The sequence below is a fragment of the Gopherus evgoodei genome, chromosome 4 (assembly GCF_007399415.2).
Source record: "Gopherus evgoodei ecotype Sinaloan lineage chromosome 4, rGopEvg1_v1.p, whole genome shotgun sequence".
NCBI lineage: Eukaryota > Metazoa > Chordata > Testudines > Testudinidae > Gopherus > Gopherus evgoodei.
The window spans coordinates 100,030,495-100,049,702 of record NC_044325.1 but is presented as its reverse complement, the minus strand read 5'-3'; the positions used below and the strand labels follow the sequence as shown (position 1 = coordinate 100,049,702).

General features: G+C 43.0%; 1 protein-coding gene across 2 annotated transcripts in view; it reads left to right on the top strand.

Moving 5' to 3' along the window:
• The window catches only part of TEAD1 (TEA domain transcription factor 1), a 154,555-nt gene that overhangs the window by 94,191 nt on the left and 41,156 nt on the right, over positions 1 to 19,208 (top strand). For both annotated transcript variants that reach the window (XM_030560343.1, XM_030560342.1), the window contains one exon: positions 14,412 to 14,585. In XM_030560343.1, coding sequence (XP_030416203.1) covers positions 14,412 to 14,585 — 174 coding nt within the window. The remainder of the gene's footprint in view (positions 1 to 14,411; positions 14,586 to 19,208) is intronic.

The window sequence follows — 19,208 nt, the reverse complement described above, 5'->3', positions numbered from 1 at the left end:
AGTCTCTAATCATCTAGGGTTTTGTAGATTAAAAGCAAATTATGTTGAATTCCATCTGGAAACTTAATGGGAGCCCCAGAGCAGGTCATAGAGCACTGATTATAAAGTGCTCCTGCTCCCAATGTATAAGCGGGATGCGTTCTGTACTAGCTTCAGCTTCTGCAACTCTCTTGGCTGCAGCAGCTACATGGGCATCCAAGATCCAACACCACTTCCGACTTGCAAGCCTGTTTTGCAAATGGCAGTCACACTTCCTCAATGAAGGGTGCTGACAGCAGTGCAGCCAATGTTTCCAGCTGTTTCCCTCAACCCATCAACTTCATGTCAGCTTCACGTAGACAGACTCACAGAGAGAAGACTCTCATTTAAGCCCCAGTTCCATCTAAACAGGTAATTTGCTCCACTGTTCTCGCTGACTCAGATGTGATGGAGTCATAAAGCGGGGTGTCATACTGAAAGCAGCGCAGACATGCTCTCTTCATCAGTCCTTCCAGGGGCTTCATATTCACGCAACACCCACGCAAGAGAACCTTTGGCACAAAGGACAATTGCTCACAGCTCTTAGTGAGATAAGAGTAGGTCCACTCCAGAGCAGCTCCAGCCACCCTTTCTAGGTTTTCCAAATGAATCAACAAAATCTCATAGTTAATGGTGTCAGTAGGGACTGCTGTATCCCTAGCAGAGGCCAAAATTTACCGTGAAGTGCTACCATCCCATAGAGTGATCTGTCAGAGCAGTCTTATCTCTCAGGACTGCCTGATAACTCATTAGTTCCATCAATCTCCAAAAGCACACCAGCAAACTAGTTCAATTTCCCTGGCATTGCAAATCAAAGGAGACAGTGGTCTGTGCATGACAGAGAGGTAAACCTATCCCTCCAACATCCACACCCTGCCCAGGAATGTGAGCCAGTGTGTGGAGAAAATAAAGTCAGAATATGGGTATGTCCAGACTACCTGCCGGATTGGCGGGAAGTGATCGATCTATCAGGGATCAATATATCGCATCTTGTCTAGATGCAATATATCGATCACTGAACACGCTCCCGTTGACTCTGGAACTCCACCAGGGCGAGCGATGGTAGCAGAGTCGACAGGGGAGACACGGCTGTCGATCACGTGCCATGAGGATGGGAGGTAAGTCGAAATAAGATACGTCGACTTCAGCTACGCTATTCTCGTAGTTGAAGTTGCGTATCTTACATTGACACCCACTCCAGTGTAGACCAGGCCTATGACGCTTGTTGACCTAATTGTTTTACATTTCTGCAAGTATTTATGGAGGTTCTCAAGAAAGCCTCCTCTTAAGAAGCTCCTAATAAAGAAGTATACCATCACGTAGGTTTTGTCTTCATGCGGCCTTGTAAGGTGTACAGCATAGAAGTCCTTGGCTTAGTCACTGTATACCTAGTATATTAGTGATTTATGGGCTCTGGAGTACACAGAATGCTACACAGGAATAGAAGATGTTGCATATGTGTCTCCCAAAGTTGTAGGGAAAATGTATGTTTGGAAAATAGTATGTGATTGTGTAACTAAAAACAGCATCCTGATGCGCACACAGAGGGTGGCAAAGTTAAATAAATGAATTTTCTTTCCTAACTTCTGAGTGGTTAAAACCATGTCATTGAAACATCCTCTTTATATTGTTTTCATAATGGAATTATTATTATTCTACATTAATGTGTAAAATTTAGTTTAATAGATATGTATCAGAGTTTGAAAAACATGTACAGTGTACAGCATTTGTATCTCTAGGCCATCTCACAGTTTCAAACAATGAATAATAGAGCAGTACACTAACTAAGTAAACTTTGTCCTCCCTCTGCGGAACAGAACAGCTTTAACCAAATATGTTTTTGCCAGATTATATGTGCTCTTCAGTCACCCTACTGGAATTAGTAATATGAAACCAGCTGAGTGAAATGAATAGATTTGCAACATAATCGACTACTAATGGTCAAAACATACTGCTTTGGCAACTCTGGGTATCAAAAAGTCGTGTCCTAAGTATTATTTTTACATGCAGTAGCTCAGCATGCAACCCATTGCACTAGTGCAGTACATGTGAGACTAAGGCTCAGCAGAGGCCTCTGAGCTCTCATTTTCCAGGCAGGTGCAGACTCTCTGGGGAATGTAACACACACACTTGTATTGCAGAGCAAAGTTAGAGACTTGAATTGAAAAACAGTGGTGAAGAAAGCCTGGATAAATACCACAGAGCCCTCTTTGGAGTAGCCTAATATCTTCTAGAATTCCTGCCATGTAGGGGTGAGAACCCCACAAGCATTTGCCTTTGATTAGGAGTGCACTGCTAGGAGATCCTACATTTTCAATGCACTACATTGACATGAATGGTTAACTAGAGTACCAATATTATGAAACTACTTGAATCTTTCTTTTTAAAAAAATACCAGCTGCTTTAGTATTTGTATTGTACAAAAATAAGGCACAAAAAAAGTAAATTTAATGTCAGTTATAAACCCAAACTCATGTCATTCTTTAGTCCCACTGTGGCAATTTCCTTACATGTCTACCCTAGTCCAACATTAACCCTTCATACCAGAGTCTGAATGCTCAACCATTTGTGTGTTGGGCAGGGAGTCGGTGGCAATGGGAGAGGGTTCGGAAGGCAAGTGGGTAGGAGCAATAGGACAAAAATCTGTGAGATGGAGTAATGGTAGAAGGCTGAAAGGAGAGAAGACAGAAGGGAGCCAATGATGCTCCCACTCTTCTCCCTTCAACTTGCATCAAGCAATCTGGGAGAAGCTGAGTAGGAGAATGACAGGAGCAGTGGGAGGAGAGCAGGGCAGATTGGCTGAGCACAAGCCACAGCTAGCTGATCGGCCTGTCAGCAAAATGTTAGGAGCTGCAGCTCTTCTAACCAGCAGAAGAAAAGGGTGAAGAGCCATCCATAAGAGGTTGGCGAGGAACCGCAAAGCCAGCCAGGGAGGGCAGACTCTGTGTAATAAAAGGGGAATACGTGAGAGCTCCCACTTCGTTACTTGCAGTTTTGAGGGTGGCTGATAGTTTACTATTAATATGGTTTGATTATCTGGATCCTACTGTAAATAATGGCATGCAGAATAGTCCAAAGACTATGAACAGTCTCCCAAGGGCAAAAGTGGAAGCCTCCTCACTCAGAACATTGAAAAGGAGAATGAACAAAGCACTAAAAATACATATTTTCGGGAGCACTCTGCCTTGCAACATAATGACCCAAGAACTCTTTGGATTTTGCAAGAAATGCAACTGATAAAACATAGTCTAGATTTATCTTGGGCACTTCTGATTTTGTTTAAGTGACAGAGAATTTTCCAACAAACTCCAAAGCCACCCCTAGAGACAGGATGCTAGACATACACCCTGATCTCATTTAGCTTTGCTTCACAGCATTCTGATTGTGTCTATAGTTGTGGCTCTTTATCTCTGCTATGGGACTCTGCTAGTATGGAAATCAGTGTTAATTTTTTTCCTAATATAGAAATAATTTACAAACAAGAAATGCACAGTAGTTATGTACATTTTAAGCTATGAAGTTTTAGGTTGTTGTATTCCTTTGTTCCTCTTCTGGCCTAATAAATGGATATATGTAAGCTTTTAAACAAGAATCATGTAACAATTTACTCTATCCTTGGAGCAGTCCAAGGGTGGCCAAACTTACTGATCCTCCGCACCGTATAGGACAATCTTCAGAAGTTTGAGAGCCAGGGCACGCCTGCTGGGGTTTGAGGCTTCTGCACCACAGGAGGCACCTGCAGGGCTGAGGGCTTCAGCTCTGCTCCTGCTAAAGCCTCGAACCCTGGCAGGTGCACTCCATATGGCTGAAGCCCTGAGAACCTCCTCCCCACTGGGTAGAAGCCTCTACCCCACCACCCTGCTGCAATGCAGAGATCTGAGCTCCTCCCAGCCCCAGTCTAGTAGGTGGAGAATGGGCGAGGGAAGGCGTGGGATGGTTTGGCCACCCCGAAGTAGTCTTTTAGTACTTTTTTACCAGTAACATTTCGCAGTAAATAAAATGAAGTACTATTTTTAACCAAATGGATTATCAACATTTATTAGCTGAAAACAGAAACCCTCATATAAATAATTACTTACTTAGGCCTTATTTGCCTGAGCAGCATCCCCTTGACTTCAGTGCGGCTCTCTGTGGTTTTAAAGGTGTATCCACACAGAACTCATTGCAGGATTGGAGCACTAAAGATTTATATCCCCCGTCCATTGGTAATGAACATGTAGAAGTACAAGAGCCTGTAACTATCAGTCAGTATTCTAGTGGATTTCAAACGTGCTCCATAGAATCCTGCCCCTTGCAGGACTCTCTTTCCTAATCACAGAATTATTCCATTTACAGGTGAAATTTTAAATAGCAAAAACCTTCCTAAAATTATAGAATGGAAATAATTAGCCTCACTTATAACTTTTGGTGTTTTTGGAAATTGCAAGGTAGGATGTAAGATGCCACACTTACAACGTCTCTGAATATTGAGTCTGCAGCTCTGGATGAGTTAAATGACTCTCTCTTTGATGTGAAAAACAACTAAACATACATGTGCCAAATTCCTGTTGCATTTTCTTCCAAAGTCTCTGATCGTTCATTAGTTCGGTGGTCCTTTGTACTTACAAACAAACTATAGAATTTCACCTCAAGTCATCAAACACCAGTCACTTTATAAGAGAAAAAGTACCTCTCTTTAATTGTATTCCAACTCTGTATATTTGGAACCTCACCATATTAAATGATCATATTTACCTGTTTGTCGCTGTCAGTCTAAGATCTCTTTACTTAGATGTTTTGTGATTTCACTGTAAGAGTTCCTGGGAAGTTCAGAACAAATTTCTATTCGTGGTTAAACCAAGTAAATGTGTTTTCTAACACGCAGAAGTTGAATCCTCAAGCAGATTAGAGAGAACCTAAACTGTTGTCTTACATACAAGTGTTTCTAAAATGCAACGACTCAAAAAGTTAAATTATTATAATTTCAATATATAAGACCTTCTCCTCAATATATTTTACCTGTCTGATTCTCCAGTTGCAACCTAAACTGATCTGATTAGGTATCTGTTAGTCTACCTCCAAAAAAATTTTTTCTTCCCTCTCTTCTGAGCATTCAACTGTGATTACTGCTTTCAAGCAATCTCCAGCACTTGAAACAGTTTTATGTCTAAAATTCTTACAGCTACAAAGAATAGCATGAAGAGCAAATTTTCCAAATTAACCCACCTACCCATAATGTGGGGTAATAGCATTAGCAACAAAATTCAGAATTTGTTTTAAAAAGAAACGGTGGTGGGGAAGTATAATCTTAATGGAAATGTTCCTTATTTTTTATTTCCGGGTTTGTTTGTTTTAAACAAGGCTTTTGTATTTAAATATTACCCTGCGGTGTTGTGAGTCCAGGGAGCATTGTGAAGGAGAGCCACAAAGAGAAGCTGACTAGAAGTAGATCATAAAAGTGAAACTTTTAGCCTGGTCTCATTGTGCAAATGCAATAAAATATAAAAAAAAATAACCAAACCATCTCAGCTGATGGGGGAAAAAATTACATTTTTAAAATTCACTCCATTTTAACTGTGTAAAATATTACAGAGGCTCAGGAGTTTTCTTATGTTATATTATCAACACATCTTAAGCTGTGTTTAGAAGTTTATCTTCTTGCACTCTTGATAAGCAGCATATCAAAGATGTCAACTTTTTGGTTATACGAAACTCCTTGTCTCGCCTCCTTCTTATATAAAAAGAAGAGCAAATACACTTACATTTAGATGGATCAATTTTTTAAAAAGAATTAATTTAGTGTGGTGGACTCTGGATTCAAAGTTATTTTAATATAAAGTTGAATTAAGTACACAAAAATATGGAGTTCACTTCTGTTGATGTGTATAGTGATTATGCATCTACACTGTGGAATGAACATATGTCATACTCTGTAAAATTTTCAAACTTGAGTGTCTGTATTTAGACACCTAAATTAAAGTGCCCTGATTTTTCAGAGGTGCTCAGAATGACGGTTCCCATTGGTTTAGTATTGATATAATCCTGAAACTGGCTATATGATAGCAGCCCCCTGTGGCTGCATGGAGCCTCACTGGCTTCAAGGGGGACCTATGCAAGTCTAGGTAGTCTACCTGCATAGTTCCTGTGGCAGAATTGCGACCATAGGTGCCTAAAATTAGGTGTCCAGTATGCAAATATTGGTGGCAATAAGTTGAAAGACATTTGGCAGTAACTAATTCTCCAAAGTTGGCTTTCCTTAATGTTAGTGTGACCAGGTGTGAAAGATCATCCACATCGTTCTTGTTCAAAATCTGTCACTGTTGCTTAAAATTTTCAAAATAAAATGATAATCACAATTTTTTTTGCAGAACTTACCAAAAAAAAATAATCAATTTTGTTGACTCCCCCTGCTGGCTCTGCCGTAACAATTAGTGAGCAAACACTGCTCCCAGAGCTCTGCTGAGATCGTTATTGGTGCTTGTGCAAAACCCAGGGAGTAAAAATAACCATATTAATTTTTGACTTTATTAGATGCATAAGGGATGACGGTTGACAAGTGGAAAGTGGAATCAGCTGAGAGATTTTATTTAAAAAACTCCTAAGAGAGCATTGCAAATAATGGAAGTGGGTTTTAGAGATGTAAAATCACAATGAACCCTTGTTGATTCTCACTAATGGCCAAGAAGTGAATTGGGGAGTGTATCAGTATGAGGGTAAATGCATATAAATTATACCTCGGTAGTCAGCCGGGAGCGCTATATCATGCACTAAACCCTGCCAAACACAGCAGTAGGATCTAACTTGTTTCTTAAATTGCAGTTGTTTGACTTTTCAAATTTAATAATGTTCTCTTAACTTAAGGAGAGGTTTTTTTGTGTGTAATTCCCTAGTTTTTTTAAAAGAAAACCTGAAATAACAGTAATTCAATCAGGTGCCGTCATCTTAACGCCATGGTTCTTCAGTGCGCTTGGAACTTTTAAATCCACAGATCTGTCATTTGAGCTACTGGAATAATTGGTAACAATAGTAGGTTGTCATCTTTTTTGTAGACCGGCACTAGAGGGGCAGAGGAATAGTGGATCAGGGATTTTGGGGTTATTCCAGGATTTAGAGGGAATGTGATCTAGTGGGCACAGATTCTTCATCCTGTTTTCACCAAACAGGACCCCTTCTGTCCCTCACTTCCTCCCTGTCCTGTCTCTTCTCTAACCCTGGTAGCAGGTCTCAGGCCCATTGTCCTCATATAGCCAGTCTCTGTCTTCATTTCACAATCTCCATGCCTAGCAAGTTCTAGTTTCATCCCTCCTAACTCCTCATCACAGTCCCAATCTCCTTGCACAGTCATTCCATTTCCCCCAGCTTTTCCTTCTCTGTCTCCTTGCCCAGCCAGTCCAAATTTCTCTGCCACCCCCCAGTTCCTCATTCTGTCTGTCTGTCTGTCTCTCTCTCTCCTATCCTGGCTTCCCTCCCCAGCTACCCATCTAATCTACATGCTCCCCGGCTTCTGTGTCCCAGGCCCTGTCTCTAGCCATTCCCAGTTCTCCCCTCTACCCTGTTTCCTAGTCAGGCCTCCACCCTCCACCCCATCCAGCTAACTGGTTCCTACTCTTTATCCCACTCATTTCCAATTTCTGTCCTATCCCCAGGCTTCCTGTCCCACTCTGTTCCCCTGTTCCTGTCCACCCTGCAGATCCAGCTCTCACCCCCTTTGCTTTCAAAACAGGCAAATCTCTCCTCCCCCTGCCAGGAGACGAGCCAATGACAGCAAAGGAGAGAGAGGCTCCCTGCTCTCAGTTCAGGTGGCCAGACCCTAACCTGGCATGGCCCGCAGCAGCCCCGAGCTGGAATGTCAGGGAAAGTCTTCCTAATCTGCTAAAAAACTAAGAAGTCTCTACTGAGCATGTGCAAACTGCATTTTTTCTGAGATCTGTAACTTGATCAAATGTGGGCAGGTTTTCCTTGGGATGGCAAAGCGCATGTGCTTAACACAAAGGCCACCCCTTGCCAAATTTCAAGTCCCTGCTTTAAAGCATGGGGGTACTAGGGCTCCTCTGATGAAGGTTGAGGGGATATTTTTAACATGGGCAAAACACTGTATTTTTCCTTAGTCCTATTATCAGCAATGGCTGACCGGCTTCGGCTGAAATTTTCCAGAATAATTTATCCTGACTAGACACCCAACATCAAAAATTTCAGCCCAAATAGTTAGTTTGAAAAAGTTACAAGCAATGAAAACCAGGTTCTTAGAATAGGAAGTGCTAGGCAACCTTAACAATAGGCAGTGCTGCCAGCTCCCAGTGCTGTGTTAAAATACTGCTAGGCCAACTCTATCCTGATCCCTTTCCGTGGAAAGCTAAATCTATGGGAATGAACATGTTAGTCACTAAAATTTTATTAGAAATAAAGGGAATTCTTGGCAAGGTGAGCCATTTTCTCACATCAGTAGGAAATTAAAGGGTGTCAGATTTACAGATAAGGCAGTGCAGCCGAGCCAAGGCAATACGGGTTACAGTAGCACACAGACTCTTGTTGTATAGGTAATTATTTTTTAATCAGTGCATCCCACTTGGTTCCTTTTTCCTCCGATAGTACAGTTTGTTAACCTAACACAAGCAGTAGTACCTTGTAGATAGCTATCTCAGCTACAGCATATCACTAACCATCTATAGAACCCAGCCACTAGAGCAAGATTGTTTGCTGCCCCATCAAGAGTATGTCTACACTGCAATAAAACACCTGCAGTGTAGACGTTTAGGCTGGAGCTCAGGCTCTGAGACCCCTTGGGGGAGGAGGGGTCCCAGAGCCCATGCTCCAGCCCAAGCCCCAACAACTACACTACAATTTTATAGCCCCACAGCCCAAGCCCTGCGAGCCTGAGTCAGTTGACCTGGACCACCTGCTGTTGTGCTGTGGGTCTTTTATCACAGTGTAGACATATCCCAAGTGTCTTAGGCAGAGCCTAGTGAGACCACTAGCCTTTCACCCACCCTTTCTCTCTGAGCTTCCATTTTAGTCCATTGCTCACTTTGATGTAGAGTACATTCAACCCAAAGTGAACAGAGAGGGCCTCTTTTTATTTCAGCGGGGATAGAAGACATACAGCACAGGGCCATTTGAGTGTGATGCTTTGCAGGGGTTTTTTTGGATCCATGAGACACAGAACCAGTTAATCCAGTTCTCACCTTTCCTTACTGCTAGTGATGACAGCTTCACCGAGTGCCTTGTTGCTGTGCCTGAAACGATAGACAATCTCCCTGGTGTCCTTGCTGCAAGCATGACCTTTTCCTCCTGAAAACTTGGAGCTTCGCTTTCATCAGGGCCGTTGCAGCTGGAACAAACTTGCAAGAGCCTGTAGATCTCCTGGAGTAGCCTGGCTTGTGAGATATTTCTAATTGTCCCAGGTGGGGAGAGGCAAGATCATGGGATGCTGCCTCTGCACAACGGATGGTTAAGAACAGGGCAGACTCTAGCCATTTTGCTACCCCAAGCACGGCGGCACGCCGCAGGGGGCGCTCTGCCGCTCACCGGTCCTGCGGCTCCCTTGGACCTCCCACAGGCGTCCCTGCGGAGGGTCCGCTGGTCCCGCAGCTCCAGTGGACCTCCCGCAGGCGTGCCTGCGGATGCTCCACCGGAGCCGCGGGACCAGCGGACCCTCCGCAGGCACACCTGTGGGAGGGCCACCGGAGCCGCCTGCCGCCCTCCCGGCAACCGGCAGAGCGCCCCCCGTGGCATGCCGCCCCAAGCCCGCGCTTGGCACGGTGGTGCCTGGAGCCGGACCTGGTTAAGGACTATATTCTGCCTGGTCTTTATGTGGGTATGCAGTGGGAGGAAGGTGCAAGGAGCCATTTCTTTATGTGGCCCCTTTAAGGATCAGGCATTTTTGCAGACCCTGCGTTCAAGGAAGTGCAGGGATTGTGTCCTCCCTACTCCCCCAAAGGTGTATGGTATTTCAAATGGGCATAGAGGAGGTGGAACTATGGCTCTAGCATCAGGAGGGAGCAGGCTGTATCCTACGAAGGGCTTTTGTAATGACCTTGCTTCTCTCCAGTACATCTTCTAGGACAGTGCTGTCTCCACATTTCTTTTCTCTGTGGGCTTTGCCTAACTGGCACAATCTAGCCTTGTAAGATATAGTTGGAGCAACTGGTTCTATGGTAGAAGGCTGCAGGTTATAACTCTATGCTTTGAGAGCATGTGTATGTCAAGTTACAGTGCAACCTGCATCTTGCCACTGCAATTGAAAGAACTTTGCTTAATAGATGCGTATTTGTGTGGCATGAGATTCAGGGTGCACTTCCCTGGTACTGTGGAGCACAAGAATGCATCAGAGAGAGCTGTAGCAGCTCTCATCACCTAGTTTTGTGGAATGTAAGAGCAAAACCATAGAACATAAGGACATAATTTTGCAAGAGCCAGTATATGTATTGAATGGTAGAACAAATGTAGGTGATTTGTCTTTGTTCTGCTGCAGCTTGTATGTTAGCATTCTCTGACATTGGCAATTTGTCTTGGTTCCTTTAAATTCCTAAGTGGATTATAATTTTTCTCATGGTATTAGTTGACAACAGTCATTTTTCATGGCTTTACTGCATTCCTCAGATATTTAGAATTTTTTAAGGGAAGGAGTTCACTAAGAGGCAGCCATCTCCAGGGCATGTAGTGTAATGCAAACTCTGCAGATGCAATAGCTCAGGAATGTATTCTGTAAACTTTGATGTAGTTGTTATGCTTTAAAAAAGCACAAGATTTGACCCACTGTGGTTTACAGTATTTAAAGCATATAATTATGTACATGTCAAATGTAAATCCTTTAAATACTGTGGCATGGGCAAATTCCTCAGTACTAATGTACTTCAATAACTTTGGAATATGCAGCCTGAAATAATAGTGAAGTTTGCTTATAATGAGGATGTTCTTCAGCTTTTCAGACACTAATAGGCTCAGAAGATATAGCCATGTAACTTAACCTCATCTCTTTCATATATATACACTTTTCATGGAGACTGCCCATATAACAAATTTGTCTTGTGCCTAATATTGTGTTGTCATTTATGAGCCTGTAGAAATATGCCTTATCTAATTAGATTAGTAATGATTCTGTTTCATATATGAATTACAGCAACATAAGCAGAAAATAATCACACACGCAATGTCAAAATAAACATTTATGTCCTAAGAATATTCTCAGGTGATGTCACACCATCTGTCCCACTATATCCCATCAGAATTCTTGCTGCAGCAGCATCTGGTACTTTGGCAAGATCTGCAGGCAACTGTAGTAACTTTACAGCTGCCTTTAACTTTGCTTTTATATTTAAGCAGCATAAAGGCTCTGTGATCTGCTCTGTATTCCTATATACATAATGTGTCTTTGATTGCAGTTTGGAGTCTGAGAACTCTACTACATTATTTTCCAGACCGTAAAATAGTATAATGTCTGAAGAAATGTTTTACCAGATTATTTTGCAAGGCAATAATGTTGGGATTCCTTCCAAGACCTCTTCCACTTGGCTTATCCAGAATACCTCTCCCAGTTCTGGGAGAACACTTTATCCCATTCTCAGGATCTCAAACACCTCAATTTGACTCCTACTCATCACTCAGGTTACTTTATTAGGCATGTGACAGCTCTGTGCCCATGTGGATGAGGCCACCCAGATGCAGGGCTTTAGATACTGTGTGATACCAATTCCAGTTCAAGCATGTCACACGCTAGACAGTTTATATACATTTTTCCCAGCCGTAACATCTATACTTGTTGAATCTAATTGGGTTGGACGTTGTGCAGATCATGTAGGGACCAATCACTTTGGAGATTGTGTAAGGACCAATTGCTTATTTCCTCCCTTTATCTGCATTTCAAGGTAATCAGTTCAGATTGTTCCCACTTATCTCAACTAGCCCTGGAAACACTGTCTCGGGCACACAGCCTGTCAAATCATTGTTTACAGTTGAACCTTGCACACAAATTTTACTCATGTCCAGCAGGATCTGTGCCCACAGTTACGTGCCCCAAATTCTCATGTGTTATCTTCACACAGTTGTGAATTTATCTCGAATTATAGTCACCACCTAAAATCCAGTGTTCTTGCTTACTTGCTTTCCCTGATCGCCAGACCTTTAAAAGGTAAACCTAGAACAGCAGTGGTTCCCAACAATATCATGTATTAATTTTTTGTATGTGCTCGACGCACCAAGATAATACAGTGATGTGTAACTGAAGCAATGTGTGTGTATTTTGTGTGTACAGCAAGGATGTTTCATCTGCAGTTATTCAATTATCAAGTAAAATAATAAATCTCATGACTCTGAAGATATTGTTATGATAATCCCTCATTGTAACTGAATAGTATGATGATTACTCTAATTCTTGTGTAAATGATTGGTATGTGACTTAAACCTGCTCATGGTAAGGCCTTGCTGATAAACTTTCATTCATGCATTCATTCATTCATGAACTCAGTCCCTTCCGTTCACTTGTTTATTTTTCTGACCTATGAGCTTTGCTCTTTAGAGTAGAAACACCCTATTTTGACTACACTGCCCCTTTGGGGCTTGTTGTATCTATAAGCAAAGATTGGGGAAGTTTTCTACGTGCACACCAAGGAAATACGGTGGGGGCTATTTTGAAAGAATGCTCCAAGGAAAAATCTGTGTAGCTGATGTTCACACCTTACAAATCGAGCTTAGGTTTATTAAAGCCTGAAGTGTTACGCTCTTCCCTACCACACACACACTAAATAAAATACATCAGGAAGAGACTGGAATGTATCCGATTATATTTGTCCATTATAACAGATACGTGTATTCTGAATTCAAATTTCACTGCTCTAGATGATTTTACTACTTTTATTAGTTTACTCGTCCAAGTACAGTTGGTAAAAATTTAGTCAGTCTACTTCCTTTTCTTCTGGGGTTTGCACATTTGTTAGGGAAAGTTGTATTCAATTATTGTTTATTTTTATCCCAAGCCCCAGACACGGATGAGGACCCCATTGTGCTAGGTGCTGTACAAACACAGAAGAAAAAGACAGACCCTGCTCCCAGGGGCTTACGGTCAAAGTGTAAGATGAGTGACAAGAGATGGAAACGGGAATACAAAGAAACTGTGAGATAATATGGTTTAGCATGATAGGCCAGCTGAATGGTTGGATGTTCAGTTTATTTAGATATGACAGTGTTATTTTAATCTGTTTTGTCTGCAGATATATTGTGAACAAAATAGCCAGGCAGATGTCAACTCTGCGTTTTCAACATTATTTTATGCTTACCTGTTAGAAATTGCCACCTTATAGCCAGTAGCTATCCACTATTGCAAAGTTTTTGGCTGTTCAGTGACTGCACATTGGTTTCCCTTTAACTGAGTTAGCAAAATGTTGTTTGTGATCTATGTGGTTAAAAAACAGCCATGCTCCTTTCATCTTTTCATGTGGTCTTGTGAGGTGTGGAGCACTCCCCTGGGAGGGACTTAGTGTCATGCAGTATCAGGTCCTCTTCTTTTTCATTTCAGATTTTACAATGTGCTATAGACAAATATGCAGGGTGTAAACAATATGGGTAAAGTCCTTGCCCTGTTGAAGTCAATAAAGGGTTTAATGATAGACTTCACTGGAACCAGGATTTCACTCGGAGAAGGGAGAGGAATTGTTTTGGGTGGTACCAATTATAGTGGAATGAAACTAGAAAGGGGGAAATTCAGGTTAAACATCAGGTCATACATTCTGGCAGCGAAACTGTGAAACTAGCTCCCAAGTGGTAGAAGCTTGGGTCATTTGAAAGTGGATTCAACAAAGCATTGGGGAATATACCAAAGGGAAAAATCCTACACTGGGAGGGAGATGGACTAGCTGACCTATTAGTTCCTTCTTATTACTATAATTCTAGGAATAAAAGAAAAATCTCTTCCTTCTCCTTTAGGCAACTGACATTAGCACACTTTTAAAAAAAAAAAAGAAAGAAATGTTAGTAATGTAACGATTAAGGGAGCTGTTGCACTAGCAGAAACTAAAGATCTCTGTACATAAGACATTAAACTGCATGCAGACACCACCATTCTTTCTAATGACCTTGATCTTACTGTGCTCAGGATGGGCAGATCATCACTTTGCTGGCTGTTCTGGTTTTTTAGGTAAACACCTGCCGGCAGTTAATCATGCTTAGCAGGTTTACAGTAGGGGAACTGGTTTTATGATATTGACTCTTGTTCACTAGGGACTGTGCCAAGACCACCAAAGTTACTTCATGGAAATCATGTTGCAAATAAACCGTAGTCCCAAAGGTAAATGAGGGCAGGTTTTTCTAATCCACCAAAGCATCCTAATCTTAGCATGAACACACAGACATACTGTTCAGCTTAAATAAACCTGTTTTTCTTGTACAATAGTGATTTTTTTCTTTTTCTTATTTTCTTACAGTACAACAAACACCTCTTTGTGCACATTGGACATGCTAACCATTCTTACAGTGACCCATTGCTTGAATCGGTGGACATTCGTCAGATTTATGACAAATTTCCTGAAAAGAAAGGTGGTTTAAAGGAACTCTTTGGGAAGGGCCCCCAGAATGCCTTCTTCCTAGTAAAATTCTGGGTGAGTAAAACATACCATAAAAGTTAATTTAGACTGTGTGTTCATGTTATGTGCTTCCCTACTCTTTCTAAATGTTCACGTACACAGGAATTTATTTTATCATCGCTTAAACACGTGAAGCTGAGTCTCCATCATTTGTGTATATCCTTCATGTTGGACACTAGCACAAAGCCACTTCTATTGAGGTTTCCCACAACATATCTGTGTTCCTAGAAAACAATTGTAGTAATTGTAGTGCCTGCCAGCACTTTGTTATACATGATCCTTTGCCAGTGACAAACAGATAATAAGTTTTGTTTAAACAGGTAATAAGTTTATAAATGGTGAACTGCCATCTAGTGGTTTGATTGAAGAGCAATATCAGCAACTTTAAGACTTCTGTGTATATTTTTGAGTGTTTTGTATGTTGGACTCTGCTGAAGGCAGGTAATATAGTTTTTAGTCTTGAGATCAGCCAGTGTTTTCACAACACCGTTATATTTAAAATTAGTATTAAAAAAACTTTCTAAGAGTTTGTGATATTTCCAGTGCTGTTGTATAATGGTTTTGGTTGCTTTAATTTCTGCTTCATTGTTGAAGCAGACCTGCCTTCAACTGGGACATTGGCATGGAATTCTGTTTGCAGAGGAAGTATACCTGCCCAAAGTAGCTGTGAGGAGGGGCTGAAGGAGGATTAGAATGAAGGAAAGAGAAAAGCTAGATATCAGAAATGTTGAAAGAGCCCTAAAGTATTGGTGTCACTTTATCCATGTGCATCGCTGTACATATACTGTTGGATTTCAATGGACACTTCAATCGAACACCCACTCTATAAGACACACACATAAATGGCAGTAATTCCCCAAGCTTTTCTAAAAGATTTAATAGCAGACCGTTATAATGATATCTCATTTTAACAAGACACCATTTGTTTTACAGTATCTACCATAGAACATTTACTAATACATAAAATCATAAGTGTAGGGCTGAAAGGGACCTCAAGAGGGCATCTATTGCAGGCCCCTGCCCTCAGACAGGACCAAGTATATCTAGACCAGCCTTGTCCAACCTGTTCTTTAAAACCTCCAGTGATGGGGGCTCCACAACCTCCATGGTAACCTACTGCAGTACTTAATTACCCTTAGATGAAGTTTTTCCTACTATCTATCCTAAATCTTCTGGGCTGCAGCTTACACCAATTACTTGTTCTTCTACTTCAGATCACTGTCCTCTTTGTAAAATCCTTTAACATATTTGAAGATTCTTTGCTCACTATTCTTTTCTCCAGACTAAACATTATGAACTATTATAAAGTGGGGAAATCCTAAAAAATAATTGCCAGCCTGAATTCTAAAAATGCATTTTGTGATGTAAAACATTTGCTTTTGTTTTGTTTGTGTGTGTTCCACTTCCCTGATAATTTGCCAAATTTAGTAATTCACAATGGGACTCCCAGTCTTTCATTAGTGCCAATTAATGAGGTTCTACAGAAGCATAACATGTTACCTTTCAATACTACTACTGTGTTGAAAAGTATAAGTAAAGAAGATTGTTCCCATTTATTTCTTAGCAATAGTTTTTAAAAGGTGCATTAATCTGAAATTGTCATATCAAGATTTGCATATTATAGGAAACAAAAGGTTTTCTTTAGCTTTATATAATTTATGTTGAAGCTTTTGCCATCAGGAGGACGGAAGATTAGAGGCAGGGAAAGGTGTTCTGCTCTAGCATTCTCTTGATACCAAAACAAAACCATGTTTTAAGCCAGGAAAATACTCCCTGAAAGTATAAACTTGGCATACATTAATTGTTGTGATCGTTTGTGGTTGGTTAGCATCAAGAGCTTGTTAAGCATGTACAGACAAGAGCCCTGCCACTAAGATCTTACAGTCATATAAAAATTGTATTGCCATGGTTATACTGTGGTTTGCATATGTAAACAAATATACTGTGAGGTCATCAGGTGAAGTTTGTCCATGAATAAATGTGGCTTGTGTGGTCTGTCATACCGAGCATTAGGCCCTCATTGGCCTGTTAAGACATTTCCTGCTGCCTCACATGTTCATGTTGCTCTGCGAATTAAAATGTAATGTTTTAAAAATAAGGTTTTCTACCACTAAAGTTGTGGAAGCATTTGGAAAATCATCCCATAGTGAGTTTCAGAAATTCTGTATCAACAGGGTCTGAAAAGCTAGTGTAGTATTTAATGTCAGTTTTTAAAAACATGTCCATAGATATAAATTAGGGCTGCTTGGTTTTCATTAACATTCCCACTTAAAGCAGAGCCTGAGCTTCAGAAATGAACTTGCTAAGAACTTCATTGAATGTAAGTCATGTAAAGGGAAGCAAAACGTGCATGAAATAATGTCTCTGAGAGAAGGATTATTTTCTCCCTCATAGCTCTTGCTACTGCTGCTGCTCTTACCTGAGACTTCATCCTGCTCCACCAGTGAGAGTCTTGCTCTGCCAAACTGATGGACCATTCTGGCCTTTACCCAGCTATTTCACTTAAGGGTATTGTCTGCCTGGCAATCCAAGGTGTGATAGTTGCTTGGATGGACATATCCGTGCCTGCTTTGGCCTGGCTAAAAATAGTGTTGTAGATGTGGTAACCTGGGCTTCAGTAAAACAAGAATAGGTGCCCTGGGTCTCCAGGGTGCTTGTGCAGCCCATGCTAAAGCCCATGCCATCCTATCTGCGTGGCTTACTTTTAGCCATGCTGTATGGATAAAACTAGCCTGGCTATGGCTCCACAAGCTGCATTCATGCCTCAGATTGGAGACTTACCCAGGAAATGCATTGAACAGAATGTGCCTTGCTCCTTGCCAATGTCTAAGGCTTGCAGCAATCAGGGCTGAAATCCTGATCTCATTAAAGTAAATGATAAAACTTTCGTTGACTTCAATGGAGCCATGTTTTGGGCAGAGTTTGCTGAAGAGGGGTTGGATTTTTATTGTCATGAAAATTGGTATTAAATTCCAATTTAATTCCAATGCCATTTTTTATGTTAAGTAATGTGCGTACCTCCTAGGATAGACTCATGCGTGATAAAACACCAAACTACCCATTCAGCACCTTCAAAACGCAGTGTTAATTGCCAGGATTTCAAGCATTACTCAGCTAAATCTTAGGTTTCAGCAGCACTTCTGCTTCTGCTGCCTCCTTTTTGAGTGGGTAATTGTCTCTAAGGTTCTTCTTCGAGTGATTGCTCACATCCATTCCAGGTAGGTATGCGCGCCGCGCGTGCACGTTCGTCGGAAACTTTTTTACCCTAGCAACTCCAGTGGGCCGGCAGGTCGCCCCCTAGAGTGGCGCCGCCATGGCGCTCTATATATACCCCTGCCGGCCCGCCCGCTCCTCAGTTCCTTCTTACCGCCGTGTCGGTCGTTGGAACTGTGGAGCGCGGCTTAGCTGTCCTCCACGTCCCTAGCTCTCCTAGTTCTCTATCGTTTATCTATCGTTCATCTCTAGTTCCATTATAGTTGTTAATTAGTTTGTTAAGTAGATAGTTTAGTTAAATAGTTGTTAAGTAGTTCTTCGCCGGGGGCTTAGCCCTTCCCGGCACCCGGCGCCAGGCTCATGCCTGTTTCGCCGGGCTTCAAGCAGTGTGCGGCCTGCAAGAAGCCCATGCCTACCAGCGATCCCCACGAAGCGTGCCTGAAGTGCCTCGGGGAATCGCACAGATCCGACAAGTGCCGCATCTGTAAGGCTTTTAAGCCGAGGACAAAGAAGGAGAGGGATCAGAGGCTCCGAACTCTCCTAATGGAGGCGGCACTTGACCCGTCGGCTTCGCAGGCCGTGGTATCGGCACCGGCACCGGATCGCTCCGGCACCAAGAAGACTCCTCGGCACCGACCTTCTCCGGCACTGGAATCAGAGCCAAGGCCGTCGAAGTCTGATACTCCGGCCAGGCAGACCCGGCTTGAGCGCCCGGCCTCGACATCGGCCGCGGCGCCGCCGGCACCGTCAGCACCGTTGACTCCGGGCCCGGCGGGTCCGTTGAGTCCGGTGCCGCCAAGCTCCCCCATGAGATCTGGGGTTGAGGTAGTGGTCCCATCCACACCGGAGACCTTCGCCTCGGCTCGGGACCTTATTGCCCTGACTGAGCCCACTCGGCGGCCACCCCCGGTACCTCCGGTGCGGGTTGTGTCCAGAGGCAAGCCCATGATGTCGGCGCCGCCCAGAGACAGTCGTTCGCCATCCAGGTCCCGACGTCTTGGGCGCTCCAGATCCCGACGCCGCTCGCAGTCCCGGCACCGCTCCCCTCAGCGGTACCGGTCGCACTCGCGGCAACGGTCGGCATCGAGGCGGTCGCGGTCAGGCTCCAGTCGGCGACACCGGCACCGCGACTCCAGGAGCAGGTCCCGACGCTACTCGCCGCACCGGTCGACCTCCCGGCACCGAGCTGGTGGCAGGTCCCGGTCTCGGTCGACCTCCCGGCGCCGAGCTGGTGGTAGGTCCCGGTCGACCTCCCGGCACCGAGCTGGTGGCAGGTCCCGGTACCGAAGCGGCACCCGGTACCGATCAGGATCCCGGCACCGTGACAGATCCCGGTCCCGATCCCGGTCCCGGCACCGATATGACTCCCGGCACCGGTCCCCGGCACCGAGACGATCCTCCGTGCCGGCCCGCGCAGACCCTTAC